This window comes from Monocercomonoides exilis, assembly GCF_001643675.1.
Source record: "Monocercomonoides exilis strain PA203 chromosome Unknown scaffold19-1596985, whole genome shotgun sequence".
Lineage (NCBI taxonomy): Eukaryota > Preaxostyla > Oxymonadida > Polymastigidae > Monocercomonoides > Monocercomonoides exilis.
The window spans coordinates 1,281,966-1,302,387 of record NW_027150564.1 but is presented as its reverse complement, the minus strand read 5'-3'; the positions used below and the strand labels follow the sequence as shown (position 1 = coordinate 1,302,387).

At 42.3% G+C, this 20,422-nt stretch overlaps 4 protein-coding genes across 4 annotated transcripts; 3 read left to right on the top strand and 1 right to left on the bottom strand.

Annotated features, from left to right (window-relative positions):
- Positions 1 to 2,659: 2,659 nt before the first annotated feature.
- On the bottom strand, positions 2,660 to 3,914 carry MONOS_11499 (putative hTAFII28-like protein conserved region). Its single transcript, XM_067864033.1, has 5 exons — positions 3,724 to 3,914; positions 3,546 to 3,671; positions 3,417 to 3,504; positions 3,272 to 3,368; positions 2,660 to 3,221 (listed from the first exon to the last, which is right to left on the bottom strand). Exons 1-5 carry the CDS (start codon positions 3,804 to 3,806, stop codon positions 3,052 to 3,054), a joined length of 564 nt encoding a protein of 187 aa, XP_067728618.1. The 5' UTR covers positions 3,807 to 3,914; the 3' UTR covers positions 2,660 to 3,051.
- Positions 3,915 to 5,155: 1,241 nt separating this feature from the next.
- MONOS_11498 (putative Ribosome maturation protein SBDS) lies at positions 5,156 to 7,464 on the top strand. Its single transcript, XM_067864032.1, has 4 exons — positions 5,156 to 5,311; positions 5,376 to 5,505; positions 5,591 to 6,035; positions 6,165 to 7,464. Exons 1-4 carry the CDS (start codon positions 5,181 to 5,183, stop codon positions 7,223 to 7,225), a joined length of 1,767 nt encoding a protein of 588 aa, XP_067728617.1. The 5' UTR covers positions 5,156 to 5,180; the 3' UTR covers positions 7,226 to 7,464.
- A 100-nt stretch (positions 7,465 to 7,564) lies between these two features.
- Positions 7,565 to 13,329, top strand: MONOS_11497 (putative protein SEY1; the record flags this gene model as incomplete). The annotated part of the gene is made up of 5 exons (XM_067864031.1): positions 7,565 to 7,601; positions 7,661 to 7,790; positions 7,910 to 7,976; positions 8,046 to 12,262; positions 12,327 to 13,329. 5 exons carry the CDS (start codon positions 7,565 to 7,567, stop codon positions 12,865 to 12,867), a joined length of 4,992 nt encoding a protein of 1,663 aa, XP_067728616.1. The 3' UTR covers positions 12,868 to 13,329.
- MONOS_11496 (uncharacterized protein) lies at positions 13,263 to 20,301 on the top strand (the record flags this gene model as incomplete). The annotated part of the gene is made up of 3 exons (XM_067864030.1): positions 13,263 to 13,501; positions 13,580 to 13,652; positions 13,721 to 20,301. Exons 1-3 carry the CDS (start codon positions 13,367 to 13,369, stop codon positions 20,299 to 20,301), a joined length of 6,789 nt encoding a protein of 2,262 aa, XP_067728615.1. The 5' UTR covers positions 13,263 to 13,366.
- Between the last annotated feature and the right edge of the window lie 121 nt (positions 20,302 to 20,422).

Here is a 20,422-nt window from a genome sequence, read left to right as displayed (position 1 = left end):
TTGTTCGATAAACTCATCAAAGTCTTCGCTTCATGTGATACGACAATTTTCATCGGAAAAAGAGGAAACTTATTTATATTAAAAACCATCTTTCGACAATTTTTTGCACTCATTCGGAACCGTATGTGACGTTACAGAAAAAAAGTTATTTTTAAATACCAAGATCACCAATAAGATTCACATTTGCTTTTATAAAGTGAATAAAATTTTTGTTTGTGGGCACAGCAGGCGAAGGTTTTCAATCAGGGTGTGTTGAAATTGCTATTGAAGAAGTTGAGCCATCAGGAGAATAATAGTAATGAAAAGAATAATTCAAATTAAAACATATTGAAGAAGATAAAAGTTTCAATTCATTTAAGGAAAATGTCTCTGAAGAATCTATGAAAATGAGAATGTTATTCATTTATTAATAATATTTTTAGCTTTGTAATATTGTTATCGTTTCTCTCTCTTTTTTTTTTTTTTTTGAAATAATGAAAAACAGTCGCTTTTAAAGAATAAAATGAATGTTTTCTATTTTAACGAAATGATGAAAATGGAAAAATGCCATTTTTGAGTAATTAGACTCAAAGCAATTCCTCGAGAATTCACAAAATAATCGAAAATTTCAAAGTCAAATAACGATTAAATTTTTTGAAAAGATAATCAAGAATAACATGAAAGCTTGAGATGATATCTTCATATCCTTCTTCTTCCATCTTTTCAAATATCTTCCTTTTTGTTTCCTTTTTATTTGCTTCTTCCTTTTCATCCTCCTCCTCTTCTTTCAGTCTTCTTGAAATATTCAAAAAGAAGAGAAAGCTTTCAAATGCCACACCTTCGTTCAACGTTGATTGATTCATTTCCTCCAATACAGCATCAATAGCTCCTCCTTTGAGCAAGTCTTCAACATTCACATTTTTGCCTTCCGCTGCATTTCTCAAGAAAAAAATGCAATTCTTGCTTACCATTCTGTTGGAATCCCTTGATGCTCGAAATACCTGAACGCACTGTGAACAAGTCCAATAAATTATTTGCTCCACAATAAGCGAAAGAGAAAATGTAGTTCAAACTTTTTGGATCCATTTCAATAAAACAAGTTCTTCTTTCACTTCTTTTCCTTCATTTTTCTCTTCTTTTTCTCTCCTCCAATATGCTTTTCCATCAGCTCTTTCAATGTTTTTGATGCCTCTCTCGTGAAATGCAATTCATTCACAATCTCTCCTTTAAGGCTTTGATCAATACCAAATCCTTCTATCAAAATCTTCCAAGTAGACAGAAGCGCAAGCCGTGTCAGATTATGATGTTGCTGGCGTTATCTGATGATTTCTTTGATTTCATCCCAGAAAAGTTCTTTTGCAATTTTCTGTTAAAAAAATATAAGAAAATAACAAAAACATCAAAAAGAAAGAGAAAACGAGCAAACATTGCAGCCATCAACGCTTCTCAAAGCAGATAAAGCCATTTTTACTTCTTTAAATGCTTCTTTGCTTTCATCTTTATTCAAAGTTGTTATCAAAAGGCAAGACACACAGATTGAAAGTAATTCCTCACAAAAATATATATAACTGTGAAGCATTGAGTAGCATTTGCATACACCAAGCACCAATCTTTCATTCTTTTCTTCTTTTTTCTCATTTTCTTTTATGATCATTTTCTGAAATCGATCATACAAAAAAGAATCATTAAATGCAAAATCCAAAATGCGGTTCGGTACTTTGCAATATCCAACATGCTTCAATAGAAAAATTGTATTTTCGTTGACATTTTTTCTTTTTCAATCATATCATCAATTTAATTGAACAGTTCTTTTGTTAAAACTGATTCGAATTCTTCTTCATCCATTTCATAAACCATTTCATTCAGCTCTTTGATTCTCTGCATTTGTTCTTCCTCATCGCACTCTTCAATTCCATCAAACAATGCTTCAAAAATAAAAGATAGAACGAAATGCAATAACCAAAAATTCAAATGCAGCAATGGATGCAAACCAGTGAACTTTTCAGTTACGTTCTTAATCTGATCGTTAATAATGCAATTGCATTAAGAAAACTATGTTGTTTCATATAAATATTGGATGAGCTTATGTTAAGGTTCAACTATTCCAGGTTAAAGAATAATTATAAAAAGCAATGAGAGGGCTCTGCCCGCACCATCATCATCCACATGCATTTCTCATTTGATTTTTGAACAAACCAGCTTTATTTCCTTATCATATTATAATGGGATTTATGATTTCAAATTTTTTTTACACAAGGAAAAAAAATGCTGAATTTAACAATAAATAAAAAAATTTATTTTTTTTATCTGCATCTTTCCTTTCCTTCTTCTTCTTCTTCTTCTTCTTCTTCTTCTTCTTCTTCTTTTTTTTTTTTTTTTTTTTTTTTTTTTTTTTTTTTTTTTTTTCGTGAGGGTGGAAAACTGGTGACGGACGTGACAAACTTTTTTCTTCACGTCACCCAGGCTTAAATGTGATATCAAAAATAATCACCCACTTCTTTCTCGATTTCTTGCTAAAGTTAAACAATCTTGAGAAAATTTTGGAATGCAAACAAAGAACGAAGGATTTTTTATTAACATTTCAGAAAACTGTAATAAAAAATTTGTTTTTGTTTTCAAAAAGCCATAGTTTTTATTAATAAAGCAAATCTGTTATTTTGGAAAAAAAAAAAAAACGTGATAAAAGAAAAATTTATTAGATTCAACTTTTTTAATAAAGTCATTTTTCAAAAAATTATTTATTTTTGTTGAAATTAATAATCACCAATAATCAAAACAATAAAAGAGAGTGCTTTCAATAAAGATAATTATTAACATGAAATGAAAAACAAAAAAATTTTGAAATTCAGAACGAAATTATCATTTTGCACAACTTGAAGCAATTTCCTTGAAATTGATAAAAAATTATGAAATAGAAATTGCGAAATTTTTTTTTCATTCAACAAGAAAAAAATATCACTAATATCTCTTTTATTAATTATCTTTTAAAACAATGAGAAGAGCTATTTCTTTAATGGAGCTAAGTTCACTGTAACAAACACTTAATCCCTTGAAGAAACCTTTTTTAAAGTTTCATTTCCCAACAGCCATTCTATTTGAAGATATTGCTTTCTCCGATGACTGCCTTGAGTAATGTGCACCTTGTTCTTCACGATGCCTTATAGAAATGAAAGCCTCTCGAATATCACTTGGAAGCAGTGGATCATTTTCTGGAGCTCCACGTCGTTGCTTTATATTCAAAGCTTTAAATTCAATTCTCTTCAATTCACAAAACATTTGATCTTTTTCAAACCTTCTTCAACAAGTTCTCCACAATAAATTCTTGCCATGCCACCAAGAAGAATTGATATTGTTCCTGGACATTCATGTTCCAAAGTATCTGATAAAATCTTATTCAATGTGAAAAATTTTAAAAAATTGTGATAAATTCAACTAACCTCTTTCACCTTATGCCTAGGTATGACAGACTTCGTCAAGGCCATATATCTTTGTGACTGATCTTCATTAAGAGCATCTATTATTTTACTAAAAGGATTGAATAACGAAAAAAAACTTCTTCTCAATACCGTTTTCTTTCCTTTTCAAATTCAAAATGAATGAAATCATCTTCAACATCTTCCAATAATTGTTGTCGTTCTCTTTCTATCGCGGCATCGTCTTCTTCTGGAATATCTGGCTGCTTTGATTTCTCTCTATTTTGAAACAATAAGAAAGTTAAATTCTGTTATTTAAAATCAAACATACTCTTCTTGCTGCTCTTCCTCTAACTCTTCTTTATCAATCCACATAGAACTCTCCAAGCTTCCATCAGTTTGATTTTTATTCATGAAAAAAAGAAAAAGTAATGGGCATAACTTTTTTATTCAAATATTCACAGATATCAAAACACAAAAGTCAAAAAAGAAACTGTGAATATCAGATTGAGATGATTTTAAAATTTATAACTTGTCTCCTAATTAATAAACAAACAAACAAACAAAAATTTTCTTTTAAAATCAAATATTCAACCATCATTCAAAACAATACGATGAAACTGGATGTCGGTTTTTCGAGAAGTGTAATGATCTGGTTTGGATAAGTGATTTTCCCTTTTGTTCGAAGAAATTGCATAAAAATGCAAAGGTCCATTTATATATGGAAGCCAAAGCACATCTGAAATCTGAACAAAAGCAGTATTTGATATATCAACTAATTTCTTTGCTGTTTTTGCTCCATTGACAATATATGCAGTTGCTCCAACAACCCACTTAAGCTCGCAAACTTGTCCGAATGTTGAGTTTGTACATAAGTGATTTGTCGTTCCAACAAAAAATATATCCCAGTTATCTGGAAGAGTGAGAAGTAATCTGTTTACGCGTTGTACAAAATACGGAGAAAGCATTGAATCATCTTCTAAAATCAGCACTGGTCCGTCTTGTTGAGTTTTCTTTGCTATTTCACAAATTTTAAAATACACCTGCAAATGACTTTGCCAACAACCAACAATCCCGTAATGAGATGAACGTGGTCCAAGAATTGATCCTGCTTTTGAAAAGTTAAATTTTGTATTTGGATGGATTCTTTCCAAGAACGGAAAGGATGAGTTTGTAACATTTGTTTGATTCAGAAACTTTCCATCAATACCATTGAAAAACTCATAAGTTAGAGAAGCCTTTTCCAACTCTTCTTTCATGTGTTCACGCCTATCTTTTCTTCTTTCGAGATTGATTGCATAAACATTTTTAAATGGATATTTTGAGTATTTCACAAAATGTAAAAAAAGATCATTCTGTTCCGCTTGCGAAATAGCAAATGCTGGTAAAGTTGAAATGGAATTTAAACCAAATTTAAGTGAAATGAATCCGATCACAGACAAGAGTGAAAGAAAGCCAAAAAGAAAATAAGTTTTCATCGGATTATGGGAACTGTCAGGAAAATGAAAAATCCATAATAAATGCTTATAGATCTTTCAATTTGAATTGATATTTATTTTTCAAAATCTTTTATTAAAAAACAAAAAAAAAAAAATAAATAAAAAGAAATTTTTATAACATATATCAAATCATCACACTTTTTCTGTTCCAACAACATCGAATTGTTTTTGAAAAATTATTGAAAATTCAATAAGCAGAGTGATTTTTATGATCGTGCCATGAAAATTCCGTCAGAATTATATAATTATAGAAATAGATCATTAAATTTCTTCTTCTTTAAAGTCTAAGATGAGTAAAATATTAACCCCATCAAACATTAAGGATTTTACAAATATTGCAATTGTAAAATTAAAAAAAGGAGGTCATACATTTGAAATTGCTTGTTACAAAAATAAAATTGCAAGTTGGAGGGATAAAATGTTTGTTTTAACTTAATATAGAATATACATTTATAAATACCAATCATTCAATAACGTATTAAAGAGAAACAGACCTCAATGAAGTTCTCCAGCTTCGAAGAGTTTTTTCTGATGTGAAACAAGGACTTGTTGCCGATTCAACACTTCTTCGCAAAGCATTTGGTACGGACGATGAAGATGAAATCAGTCGGCTAGTTTGAATACATTGTGCTCTTTTTTTTTTTTTTTTTTTAAAAAAAATGGACAAATATTTCTGTTTCGATTTAATCAATTTTTAAGATTCTTGATCAAGGCAAGTATCAAGTGAGCCATCTTGAAAGAGAATCAACGATTACCGCGCTTTACAGAGATATAGCTGTAATCATTGCTGAAAGATGCTACAATCGTGTTGCAAAACAACCTTTACCAGTTCCTCTTATTGAGAATTTACTAAAAAAAATTCATTTTAAAGCTAGACCCGAAGAAAGTGCCAAAAAACAAGCTCTCTCAGCCATAAGGCAACTTATGCAAAACGATGAAACAATTGGAAGAGCATTTATGAGAGTATCTGTGGTTTCTCCGAATGACGTTCACTCAGAGTTAATGACACAAATTGAGCCTTTCGTGGTTGAAGTTGAGAAAGAAGGTTCAAAAGACGAATCTTCCAAATTGTCAGTGATTTTAATAAGCCCTGAAGCTTTTCGTAATATCTATGATTGCGTTGCAAAATTTCCCAATACAGAATGTTTGCTCTTTTAATCAATTGTGAACTGTTATAAGCAATATTTGAATATTTACAAAATATCAACAAAATAATTTGCTTTAAAATTGCATTTATTTGCTATATATTTTTTATTAACTTGCCGAAATGCAGTGAATCTTATTGACAAGTTTGTCATCAAAGATCTCTCCACGAACAAGACAGATCGCACTGCAAATCTTTCAAAAACTGCTTCAGCTGCATCTTCTTCTTCTTCTTCTTCTTCTTCCCCCTCTTCGTCCTCTTCTTCTTCTTCTTCTTCAGCACCTTCCAGTTCTCAAGACACAAAGAAAGGAGCAAAAGAGCGGAAGCGACGAGCAAACCGGAGAGAAAAGAAGCAGCGCAAAAACGACTTTTCAGACGACAAAAACGAAGAAGATGACGATGCAAAGGACGAAGCTGAGGATCAGCAAAGCGATGAAGAAGGAATACCTTCTCCTTCGCCGTCGCCTTCTAACAATTCACAGGCAGCCTCGCAGACAAGAGAAAAGGAGACAGGAAAGAAGAAGGGAAGAGATAACAAGAAAGGAAAGGATAAGGAAAAAGAGAAGGAGAAGGAGAAGGAGAAAGAAGATGGCTGGAGCAGTTCAGAAGAGCAGAAAGGGAGGCGACGAAGAGGAAGGAAGCAGCGAGGGAAAGCGCTTCCATCCTTTTTGGACAAGATGGCAGCGGAAGCAGCTGAGCAGGCGGAGGAAGGGCAGGTGGTGATGGTGGTGAAGAGGAAGAGGAAGAGGAAGCTGCTGGTGGGAGGGACGGGAGGAGGAGGCGATGTGGCAGAGGAGGAAGAGGAAGACACAGAGCCAGAAAACGATGACGATAAGGTGTTCTACAAGAGAGGGAAAGAAGAGAAGAAGGCGAAGCATATCAGCAGGCACGAATACAACAGAATGAAGCTGATGAAGAGCGGGCAGGTTTGGGACGAGGAAGAGCTGGAAAGAGAACTGGAGAGAGAAGAATTGGAAGCAGAGAACGAAGAAACAGAGGAAGGAGAAGAGAAAAAGGAAAATCAAGAAAATCAGGAAAACAAAGAAGCTGAAAAAGGAGAAGGTGAAGAAGATAAAGAACACGATGCGCATGGTTCTGAAGAGGAAGAGAAAAAGAAGAATGAAGAAAAAGAAAATGCTGAAGAGAAGGAAGAAGACGAAAATGAATTGAAGAATGATGAAAGCAAATGAACAAATTAGTTAAGGACTTGTTAACATGCGTGTGAAATATCGAACAAGAAGCTGTTATAATTTTTTTTTTTTTGTCGTTTCTTTTTATATTTAAGCAACTTTTTAGTTTCACTTCATTCAGAATTTCATTTCGCATCCAAAATGTGACCATAATTTAGCTTTTGACTTGACACGATCTAATTTCCAAAAGCATTTTCGGAAAGAATGATTGAACCTGAACATCAAGAACCTGAACAAAGTTTTTCAATTCAAGTTTTGGATGGGAATGGTAATTTTAATGATGATTTGGGCTTTGAGTTATTTCAATGGTCAAAGTCTATTCATACAAAAGAATTTCACATGGTTTCCATCATGGGTGCACAATCAAGTGGAAAAAGTATTCTATACAATTTAAATATGCTTGCCTTTAAAATAATTTGCTTTATTTTGCGTTAGGTACACTTTTGAATGCGTTATTTGATACACAATTCTCTGTGATGAATGAACAAGACGGAAGGTCAAGGACAACTGTTGGTACTTGGCTTGCAACTTCAAAAAGAGTTATTTCTCATGCATTGGGGAAACCGTTTGCATTTATAATTTTCTTTTCGATTTCTTTAAAGAATATATTCTTTCCTCTTTTTATTTCGGAATTATTTAACAACCGAATAAAATGGACGAACGTGCAAACAAATTATAAATAAGAATAACTCCGCTGCTTATTCTTGATGTGGAGGGTACTGATAGTCGTGAAAGAAGCGGAAATGCGACCGTATGCTCAATTCTTAATCTTTCTTATTTCTTTTCTTTCATGCTGGAAATTGAATGTCGATATCTCTAGACTTTTGAAAACAAAGTGACGCTATTTTCCATAGCTTTGTCTGAAGTTATTATCATGAATGTGTGGTATCATGATCTTGGGCGATATTCCGCTTCAAACTATCCAATCATTGAAAGTGTATTTGAAGCTTCAGCCAGGCTTCTTTTCAAAGACAGTACGAGATCAAAAACATTGCTCCTCTTCATCGTCAGAGATTATACAGGTCAAACGCCAGCAGAGAAATTGAGCGGAATGATACACGAGGATGTTAAACGTCTGTGGAACTCTCGTCCAAAACGCAAAGATTTGGAGCATTTACAACTAGAAGACTGTTTTGATGTAGACGTTGTGTTGCTTCCTCACTATGCACTTCAACATGAACAATTCTTGAGCGAAGCGAGAGCTTTGCGTGACAGATTCACAAATCCTCTGAAAGAAGACTTTGTGTTCACCTCTCCGCGTGCTAAGAATATACCCCTGGACGGTCTTGGGCGCTACGCCGAAAACATCTGGAAGCAGATTGTGGATGACAACGACTTGGATATCCCCTCACAGCGCGAGGTGCTGTCGCATCTGAGATGCAACGAGATTGTGAAGGAGACTGCAGAGCAGCTGCGCGAAGACGTGCGGCTGATTGTGTCTGAAGTTGTTGCAAAGGGCATTCTGCGGCTGGATCTGGGCGACATTTTGGGGGTGATGGAGAACGATGCGCTGGATGCGTACGATTCAATGGCATCTTCGTATGTGAAGGTCATCTACGAAGCAAAGCGGAAGGAGCTCGAAGAAGAAATGGGCGAAATGATGGAGGAGATCTACGAAAAGCATCTAGTGACGGTCAGCAGAGCGTGCGAACAGGCATTTGAGTACGAAATCCATACGTATCTGCACAGAAACCCAAATCATACATCTTCTTCAAAACACTTGCCATCCGGTTCGCAAGCTTCCATATCTTCTCAGCTTTCCTCTTCTTCTTTATCGACGGCTGCTCCATCAACTTCATCTGTCACCTTTGTCGATGCAAAAGACCCGTCCTCCTCGCTCAATTCGTCGATGTACCGCAGCATGCGACAGAGCCAGCGGATTCAGCGTCCGCTTTTTGTGTCTCAGCCGTCGCTTCTCTCTTCATCCACTTCAGATGCTTCTTCAAATCAACCATCAGAAAATGCTTCTCCATTCACAACACTTTCTCCCACCCTCCCCAAACACGAAAGCGAGTTTGCCCCGCTTTCGCCGACGGAGCCATCGACTGCTGCTGTTTTTGCTCCAAACGACGAGACTCATTCGTCTTCTGAGCTCAGCCAGCAGCCCGTTCCTCCGCTCCTCCTCTCACCAACATCTGCACCACATCCATCTGATCTATCGCCAGTCTCCACTTCCATTCAGCCTTCACTCCCTCCACCAACACAGCAGCAGCAGCAGGTGCTTCTCCACTCATCCAATTCTTTGTTCACACAATCCACCAATCCTCCTCCCATCAGCCCTCGTTCTCCTCGTTTGGCCCGCTCTCTTTCACCTTCTCCACCGACAACCGGAGCATCTCCTGATCAGCTGAACATTTCTTTGCCTTCATCTCCCTCTGTTCCTCCGTATGTGTCGCCTTCTTCGCCTAAGATGTCGCTGGAGGACGAGATCATGTCGGTGGGGCGGAAGAAGATGGGCACAGTCGGCAACACAATGCTGGCAACAATCAAGCTGAAGAAGGCACGCGCACTGACTGCACAAAAGATGATGCAAGGCAAATTCACTCCATCGCCTTCTCCGCAGATTGCATCAGAACCAGGCTCCCGCTCCTCTTCGCCGACTGCTGGCATCTTCGCAGAATCGAACCAAGCATCACCGAGCTTGCCAATGTCTGCTTCTTCTTCCTCTGCTTCTTCCTCTTCCTCTTTTGGAAGTCTTATGAGTTCTGATCGTCAATCAAAGTTTGATGAAGACAGCGGGCTGCTCGGCTTCAGCTCTGACGGGCGGATTATGAACAAGCGGATGATCGAGCTGATGAGCGGCGAGTACACAAAAGTCCAGCGCTCTTACATGTCTGATGGAGACGACTGGTCGCTGATCGATGCAGAAGACGAGGAAGAAGGGAAACTCAGCGCAACTGGCCCGAATTCCCCGTCTCTGCCGTCATCTGCCACGCCTTCCTCTGTCGAACCGGAGGCGTCTGTTGCCGAGCGTCTCCTGACGTTTTCCACGTTCAAGTCGCCGAAGTCGCACCAACTGATGAAGCAAGGAGAGTTCATCATCCAATATCACACCTGGACAGACACACTCAACGAGGAAGAAAGCAAACTGTTTCCGATGACGCAGCAGAAGAAGTCGTTCACCAAACGCGCTGTTACTGTGCTCCGCCGCTGCGAGCACCGCTTTGAGCGTATTGCTTTACTGACGATGCTGCCGTCAATGCGAAGAATAGCGCTGGAGAAGATCAATAGAGAGAAATACAAACTGCGTGGAGTTAGATTCGAAGAGGATGCGATGAGCAAGCTTGCGATGATGGACTCTCTTGCTCCTTCGACTGAGAGCAGCGTGATGGAGTCGCCAGACTACCCTTCGTTTCTGTCGCCTTCCTCGTCTGTCTCAAAGCTGTCTGTGCCAATCCACCTGCAGAACCCTCCGCTCCCTTCTCCTTCCACCTCCACCACACCCACCCCAACACTCTCCCCCACATCGTCTTCCAACGACCTCTCTGCCGTCCACCGCCCGAAGCCCTCGCTTTCTCTCTCTCTTTCCTTTTGGAACAAGGCGACCACTTGGAATTACTCCGAACAGGCCAAACAGCTCCGCAGCTGCGCCATCGAGCGGCTGAATGCGGAAAGACGGCGCCGAATCGAAGAAGAGTTCGAAAACGGGATGAAGTACATTTCGTCGTCGTTCAAGCAGAAGGTCTCGTCTGTGTTCGACATCAACTCAACGTCCCCGCTGGTGGTGCAGTACAAGCGGATGATCAACGAGCGAGAGACGACGCCGATTTCTCCACTGAGCAGACTCGGCTCGCTCGGCAGCCGAGGAAAGAGCTCCACACAGCGCCCGTCGCTCTTCCGCAAGTCACCCAACACTTCCCCCACAGCCACTTCTCCATCCACTTCATTCTCTCTGCTGAACTCGATGTCTTCCTCTCTCTTTGGCTCTGCCTCTCCTGCCGATGCGTCCTCTCCTCCGCTCTGGTCAGTGTGGAACGTCATCCGCCAGCGGGAGAACGAAATGCTAGCCGAGTCGCGCGAGCGGCTGACGTCGTTTCTGGGTGAGTTCTGTCTGAGCGGCGAGGAGCTAGACACGATCCTGGACAGAGTGGGTGCGATCCTCGAAGGGAGCATCATGGAGTTCGTGAAGGTGTCGGTGGGGAAGGACACGGTGGAGAAGAAAGGGAAAGAGGTGTTCCACATCCTCTTCGACGAGACGCCAGAGGGAATTCCGCGTGTGTGGCAGGCGACGAGCCGAGCAGACGACGTGTATGTGCTGGCGAAGGAAGGCAGCGCGATGCTGGTGGAAGACCTGAGCCGGGCGCTGCTGGTGTTTGATGAGGAGAGGCATGAATCTCTGCATAGGCAGTTCTCATCGGGTGATGAGCTGGTCGGGTGTCTGAAGCACATTATGAACAAGCCGCTGCCAAATACGCTGTTTGAGTTTGACGAATGGAGCGAGGAGAAGCAGGAGCAGAAAGGAAAGAAAGAAGACGAGACGCCCGAAGAGAAAGAGAAGAGGGAGAAAGCAGAGAAAAAGGAGCTGTTTTTGAGGCTGATGAAGGAGAAAACAGGAGAAGCACCAGAGCAACAGATGGCGTCTTCTTCATTGTCCATTTCAACATCCAGCACGACCTCTTCTTCAAGCAATGCATCGTCTTCCTATTCGTTCAACAAGCTTTCTGAAGAGTCGCTGCGAAAGTGGTGCCAAAACGAGACGGTTGCAGTCACGCTGCTGGACAGGACGGTGCTGGAGATGGTAAACAAAGAGGTGGAGAAAGAGGAAGTGCGCGAGTATCTCCAGGCGAAGGAGGCGATCGACACAGCGACTGTTGCTGGGAAGTTCAAAAAGGGGAAAGGAAGATCGGGTGCGGATGGCGCTGGAGGGATGGGAGGGGCTGATGATGATCAAGAGAGAGACGAAGTGCCTTGGTGGTTCTGGATTGTGCTGCTTGTCTTTGCATTCAACGAGATCTGCTATGTGTTCCGCCATCCGTTCTTACTTGTGATCATTTTGGGACTCGTGTCACTTGCGTATCTGCAAAGCAAAACAATCAAGTTTGAACACTTTCTTTCTTTTTTTATTTATCATTTATTTTATTTTATTTTTTTTTAACAAAAGGAATGCATTAAACTTCTATGTTCCCGAATTCTTCTCTGCAATCGTAACGTTCTTTGATGTCATATGGAACTCTTCATTATTTATTGATTTGCGATTCCAAATGGAGCCATTATTTACTATCCTTCGCCCGTTTTACCTGTTCTTTATCTACCCCATGGTGCATCGGGTGTATCTTGTTATCGAGTGGATATGGAAAATGATCAAGCGATTTCTGAGAATCGAAGATCCAGCGAATTCTTCAAACAGACGAGGACACGAAGAAGGAAGCCGGCCAGGCAGAATTCATTCAAAACGGCTGAAAATCGGTGCACCAACAGATTTTACGAACGAAACGTCGAGCTCTCTGTTTCCCCGCACCAGCAAAGCGGAGCAAGTAATGGGCTCTTCTTCTTCTTCGTCATCTGAACATTCTCCTTCCAGTTCTGAACTGTCTTCTCTCAATTCAACTCATTCTGCTCTGTCTTCTTCTGCATCTTCTGTTTACAAAAGAGGAACTTTGTCTCATGGAAGAATGACCTGCGCTGTTCTCGACGATGATTAGTCATTACTTCTGTCTTTTTGTGTTCTTTTGTTTATTTCTCAACTTCATGCTTATTGATGGCTCTGTGAATGTGAAAACATTCTTTCATTACATTTTATCATTATGAGCTTTCCATTCAAATTGTGTTTACAAACAAAAAAAAATGCATTTGCTCTTTTCTCCTCTGTTCATCTTACTTCATTTTAAAAATTATTTCTGTTTGTTACATTTTGTCTTTTTGTAGTGTGTAATATTTAAAGTACTTTGTATTCAGTACCAACTTAAGTCATTTGAAGGTTTTGTTGTCATTGAACAGCAATTTCACTCTCAATAAATGTAACTTTATTAATGTTATTCTCTTTTAAAATTCTTTTGAGGTTTATTGTTTTTTTACCCATTTTCTTTTTTTTCACACAACACAAACCAATTAAAAAAAGATTTTTTCATTTTTGAAGCAAAGAAAAATCAAAATTGTATTTTACCGAAGATAAAATTGTCTTTTTAAATACAAATCCACTTTATGGACGATGACCAAGACGAGGCAAGTGGACTTCTTCACGGACATCCAAAACCAAAAAAATCTGAGATTATGAAATATGTTCAAAAAAGAAAATATACTGAGGATGAACTTCAAGAAAAATCAAGAAGGCTAATGGTTTGCATTAAGGAATTTTATTCGTTAATCGTTGCTCTTTCCATTAATATCTTATTCAACAAATAATTCACATTAAAGGGTCATGTAACAGCAAGTTACAGAGAAAGCATGAAGGAAAACACTTCAAGAATAATCGCAGCGAAGCTGAAGGGTTTATAGTTATTAATTTGAAAATGAGATGACTTTTTCTCAATGAAATTTGATATTTTCTGTAAACAGTTCTTGGGTCAAAAGGAGGGAAAGCGAATGTCAAAGCTAAAAAACATAAATCTACATTGTCCCACAAAGTTCATACCGAAGATTCATCTGAATCAGAAGAAGACACCCCAAGACAAAAAAGGATGTGGAAATTAACAATTCCTCTAAAACCAGAAACTGACACAAGCTTAGCAATGAATGATCAACTTCTCGATCAAGCAAAGACAGAATTTGCAGTATATTATCTGGAGCAGACTGGTGTTCCAACAACACAAGAAGCTATTCAAACAGTCCGAGAAAGGATGAAAATCAATCCGGACAACGTGCAATTGCGTACACTTTCACGCGGCTATTTGGAGAACTCGATTTGCATTGAGCCATCAGGAATACGTGACACAGCCACAGTCTCAAAAGCACGTGCAACGCAAATGCTGAAGAAGAAAAGGGCAAACATGCTGATTCGTTCTGGGCAGACACCACAGCCAACAAGACGTTCGCTTTCTGTCACACCTCCCTCTTTCTCACCATCTCCATCACTCTCTTTGTCATCAAGCCCTTCTCCCTCTCTGTCTGCTTCAAGGTATTCACAGTCTCCCTTGCTACAGTCGCATCGAGATGGGATGATGACGCCTATTCCATTGACTCCCTCGCAGTCGCTTTTGATTCCTCGCCATATGCACGGAAGAGACTCATTCGAAGAGCTTCAGCCAGTTGCTGTTGTTGGCCAGCGGGAAGGGCGCGCACACCAATCAGGGCCACCGCCAAGAAGCTCCCCGCTGATCATCTCAACTGTCAGCGGAGACGAAATGGCCACCTCTGAAAACAACACCTCAAACGAACGAGGAAGACTTGAAATGAGAAATTCTGCGTCTTCTTTCCTCCACTCGCTGCGTTCTCATTCATCCTCAGCCAAACTCACAACACGCGCAGAAGCAGCGGCCAAGAAGCTGCCTCCGATTGATGTGACATCTGCGATGCGTCCGTATTTCACTCCTGATATTTCTGCCTCCAATTCCACCAGGCGCTCTTCGTCTGAATCCTCTCGCCATTCGCGTCTTGTCCGCACCCCAACAACATCCAACCTGTCAGTCGGGCAGCAGACGACATCGTTTGCACTCCCCAAGACATTCACTGGGCAGAAGCTCACACGAACCAATTCGGAGACGTTTGTGCTGAACATCCTGCAGCAGGCAGCGATGCTGTCTGAAAAGCTGAGCAAAGGCATCGTCAGCAAGGCATCCACAGCGACAAAGGAATGGCACCACAAAAAGCCTGTCGTGTCGCACTATCTCTACCAGCGGGCAGTCACCAGGCTGGACGACCACTGGGAGTACAAGAAGGAGAAGGAGCTGGAGAAGCAGCATGCGAAAGAGCTGGCGATTGAAAAGCAGAAGGAAGAGGAGCAGAAGGAGAAGGAAGAGAAAGAGAAGGAAAGGATGAGAAGGACTCGGCTTCCATTTTTCACAGAGCCGGAAAAGGAAGACACGACTAAGCAATCAAAAGAGACATCCAGCGATGAAGCAGAGCCTGTTGGCAAACACACCAGTCGATCACCTTCACCTCAATCACCCGCATCACTCCCTCCACTTCACAAAACTGTGTCACCTCCAACTTCTCCCAAAAGCAGCACCAAACCTTCCAAGCCTTCTGCTGAGCACTCTTCGGCTGCTGTTCCAACATATGCTCGGCCTCTTTCACGGGTGAATCTTCTGACACAATCAGAGCGGCTTTCCACGCGCCAGTACAAACTTCCTCTTTCGTCGCAGCCAGAGTTCGTGAAGGAGCTTGCAGAGAAGCGAACACACTCTCATTTCGATACCTCAAAAGAAGACGATCCATTCACCGCAGCAGCTGACGATGGCCCCAAATCACTCACGTCGAGTCCTGGCCCCTCGCGCCCCACCTCTGCATCTGTCAACAAGTCCACCCCGTCACACACCATCCGCCTGGTTGAGTCGCTGAAGAAGAGGCTGAAAGGCGAGACAGAGAATGAAGATACGTCGGATGTGCTGGGAGCAACTATATCTTCGAAGGAAGGCAATGGAGTGTCTCCAAGAGGAACACGAAACTTGTCTCCTCGAGGCAAAAATAAAAGCTTGCTGTCGCATCGCTCTGCATCTCCAACGATGCCTTCAACATCCAGTCCCAAGCAAAGTGGATTATCTGCGTCTTCTCCTTCTGCAAAGGGACTGTTTAGACCATCGAGTATGATGACGTTCGCATCAGATGCGAATGCATCAATGAGTCAGCTCTCTAACAAGATGCAGAAGAATGCCAAAGTGCCAGCCACTCCAAAGGAGATAGCAATGTCGTACTACGGACACCTGCTGACAGAAGCAAACATGATTGGGCAGAAGAGCATCGAGCGGATATGGAAGCTGTTTGGGCATCCAGGCGAAAGAGAAGCAGAACGTGTGCTGTTGGCAAAGGAGGTGGAGAACAGTTTGAGTGGAGAGGGAAACAACAAACAGGAAGAAGGGCCAGATACTGCGTTGTTGTCACTGATGTCGCCACATGACGATGCTTCAGACAGAAAGAAGCTGAAAAGGAAGAGGAGAAAGCGCAAGAGGAGTAATAACAGCTATGGTGCAAATGAGGAAGATGGACAGAAAGAAAAGAGAAAAGAATTTCCTGGTGACAATATGAGCGAAGGTAATGATGATGATGACGACGATTACGATGATGACGACTCAACAAGCAGTTCGTCTTCCGATGATGATCAGGACTCAGACACAACCACAGACGGCAAAACGTCTGTAGCATCCACACTGCTCACTTCCAACAGCACACTCGACTTAGCCAAAAAGAAAGATACCAACACCGGTTCTATCTACTACGACCCAGACATGGTGCTTGCTTCGTCGAAAACGCCCGCTGAGTTTCTCCGCTTCAAACACAACGTACCGCGTGCCACGACACCTGTGGGGTTTGACTGGAATGCCATCCAGCAGCTGTATGTGTACCCATTCTGCCTCGGACCGCAGCGGCAGGACATCATCCGCCTGCTGCAGTTCAAGAAGAAAAGAGACAGCGACCGCAACGCAGCAGAGTCTGAAATCATCGAAAAGGGAAGGACGATGCAGAGGATGGAGGCGCTTATGCATCGTTCTTCTGCATCCAGCTCTTCGTTGGCGATGGGCAATGAAACAGATCCCTTTGGCTTCTGTTCTTTTGAGGGTGAAGCGGAAAAATGTGACGAGCGAGACGCAGCTGACGTGACGGGAATGTCTTCTGCATTTGAGCCGCTGCCAACGACTGACCCGACTTCTCCTCTGTTTTGGGAGCATCAGCTTTCTGTTGCAACACTCTCGACATCGCCCTCAATCCCTCTTTCAAAACGACCAATTCTCAGAGAAAAGACATTGATTTCCAGTTCAGGTGTGCCATTTACTGCAGTTGAGGTTGTTAAAGAGGAGGAGGAAGAAGAAGAGTTTGAAAAAGGAGGAAGAGGCGATGAGTCACACAAAGATGAACTATCATTTGATTCAAAAGCCAACAAAGGAATCGAAAATCAGTCGACTTCCGATGGAGCTGCGAAGCGAAAGAGCAAAGTTCGCAAAACACTCAATTACGAAGAGCTCCGTGTGTTGGTACCTGATCCCACACCGGAGGAGATCTCGGTGTACATCAAAGGATTTGTGGCTGCCTTTCCATTCGACCGCATCACACACAGACTTCATCGAATCTACGTTGCAACTGCAATCCACTTAGCACACCATCCACAGTTCAACAGAGCCATCAGGATGATGGTGCGTCTGTGCTACTTGCTCTTCATCATGCCCCTCTTTTTTCCAGACACAGACACCGCACTCAGCCTCACTGGAGACAACGAGATGAGCAAAAGCATATTCCTTCCACAGGCTCCTCCCTCACCCACACTGCAGCATCGTGAGTCATTCCAGTACACAAAGGAGAATTCATCAGCCACGCAGCAGCGGTACATCCGCATCGACAGCCGCGACGGGAAGAGGGAAGACCATTTGTCCCCAATTGTCATCCCGTCTCCGTCGAGCGGGCTTGGCACAGGCACTCTGCAGCACACCCCGTCCTTCCAGCGAAAGCTGCGGCTGACCATTCCGGAGTCTCCCATCGCGCGCTCCTCATTCCTGGCGCTGCAGTCGCCACACGGCGCATTCACCACTCGCTCCAGCTTTTCATGCACAGGCACGCTACTCACGTCGAGGTTGGCAGAGGCAAAGACACTCGACCAGAGATACCACTTCTGCTACCTGTCGAACAGAGAGAAACAGTTCTTTATCGACCATCTGTCGCCTGCCATGGAGAAGCACCTGATCAGAGTTGTGCACACAATCCATCTGATTTCACTGCCCGAAGAAGACGATGGATCCGGTGAACACGACCAAGCTATCTCTTCGACTGCAAATGTTCTGATATCTCCTCTTCCATTAATCTCTCCATACGCTCCACCCACTTCGTATTTCCCTCCCTTTTCACCGTCCAGATCACAGATTCCGATGACCCCATCGACACCACACACAACCATTTCAGTCTCTGCCCGCTCTGCTCGCAATGCTGCTCCTGCTTTCTTCACGTCAGGCATCAACCACAAGGCCATTATTGCTCCCTTTGGCCACGCACTTCTCCAGCAGACGTTCATCTCATTTGTCCACTCATATTCCCCTTTCATCCACGAAATATCCTGCTTTCAGGATGCTGGTCTACTTTTCCTTGCTCCTTTTCTCGTCATTGCACTGCGCTCGATTGTTCACAAGATCCTCACTGACACATACGGCGAGGACGTCGACACAGAAACCGAAGGCGAGTGGCAGAACGCACTGACCCTCTGCGACCAGTTCATCTCAACTACCGTCGATCCCTCAGGCTCTCTCTCCCGAATGTCCTGTCTCGAGTCGTCACAGGAAGGCATTGCAGCTGCAGAGCACGAAAAGCCCCGCCAGCAGCACAACCCGAAGGAGCTGTTTTTTGCAGTGTCGCCTTTCATTCGGTCGTTTATGGCTCAAAGCGACAGCAGCGGATCACGCTATCTGCTGTCTCAGTCGTCTGCTGCTCTGCATGCTTCTTTCAACGACATTGCAGCTACTGTCCCTGTAAAAAAACAAACTAATACAGCTTCGTCAACGCCAATATCACATCAAAAGACGCCTTCTTCGATTGCCCTGCAGTCATCCGCTCGTTCCATGTCCACCTCTTCTGCATCAGCTCTGTCGTATCACACAGCAGGCACTGCATCGTCAGGCACTTTGAACTCTTCTTTGGCCTCTTCGAGGAATCTTCCTTCAGTTCCAAACCAGCCGCCTTCCATTTTAGACCCCAATGCTGTTCTATCTGTGTTTTCGGAGGATGCGCGGAGCATGCTTTTCTCTCTCTCTTGCGCCATCTGCAAGACAAGGCCTCCTCAGCCACCCGACGGGCGATTTGTGCGGGCAAGCAACACAATGCAGAAGAAGAAGCTTGTCCTGAGGCAGACACACGAAAGAGGCGGAGCGAAGAACCAAACGCCTTCCGATGCTCTAAACACTCAGGCGGAGGACAAAAAGGGCAGCGAGGATGCGCAGACAGAGTGGACATACACAGTGCTGAAGAAGAAGTGCGATGCGGTGATTGCGACGATCAATGCGATGTGGGACGTGCTGAAGGCAAACACGATGGAAGACAGCACTTGTATCACCGAAGACAACCTGGCTGCGATTGTCCTTCTCAGAGAGGAGAACCTCCGAAAGGAGAAAGCCGAGCAGAAGGAGAAAGAAGCGCTGGAGCAGCTGAAGCGGCGGGAAGAAGGCCGAAGGCAGAGAATGGAGGATCGGCGGATCTCGCGATGGATGCAGCATTCTGTTCCAGTCACATCGCTGCACTCATCAAAGGCGCTTTCTCCTGTGAACTCTGCCAGCCCTTCTCCTTCTGCGACATCTCGAATGAGCAACGAAAAGTGTTTGAGCGAATTTGTTGCTCGGCTATCTGGCAACACACCCAGTTCTCCCGATCACTCAACAACAAACAACCAGCCGAAGAACGGGAACAAGCGTGAAAGAGGGCTTACACTCCCCTCAATTCCCTCACAAAACCCAATTTCAGCGCTTTCTCGCAGCCAAACAGTCAACGCAGCTGCATCCTTTGCCACTCTTCCGTCGTCTCCGGGGATTCCCAGTCCGTTTGGTGCTCATTCTCCTGCAAGCGCTGCTCCTTCTCCATCCGAAACAAACACTTCATCAGACAACTTATCTTCTCCTATTCAAGATGATGCGACAGGGAAATACTTGCAATCTGATTTGAAGTGGGAGGAGCAGAAACTGAAGATGAGCTCGGGAAAGCTGAAACAGTGGACAGAAAGCAAAGACTTTGTGCATTCGTCAACTGGGCAGCCTTTGCTGCTCCCCACTTATTCATCTTCTCTGGAAGCATCTTCTCATTTCCCTCTTCCCTCTTCTTCTTCATTCTCTTCTTCCTCTTCGGCAACAGCTTCACTTCCTTCTTTGAACACTGCTCAATCACACCCACATGCAACTCCACAAGCCATCAGCAGCAAGTTCCGTGCTGATGCTGCTTTGAAGCCGAGGCAAGAAAAAGAAACAGAAGAAGAGAAAATGATTCATTTGGGTTTGGTTCCATTCCCAGAACATTGAATGAGAAGCACTTGATAAAGTGTAACACTAACATTTTCATTAATTCCGACATTATTTTTTATCTGCAATATTATAAATGCTTATGGTTTTATTTAATGAAGTATTCAAACCTTTTTGTTTG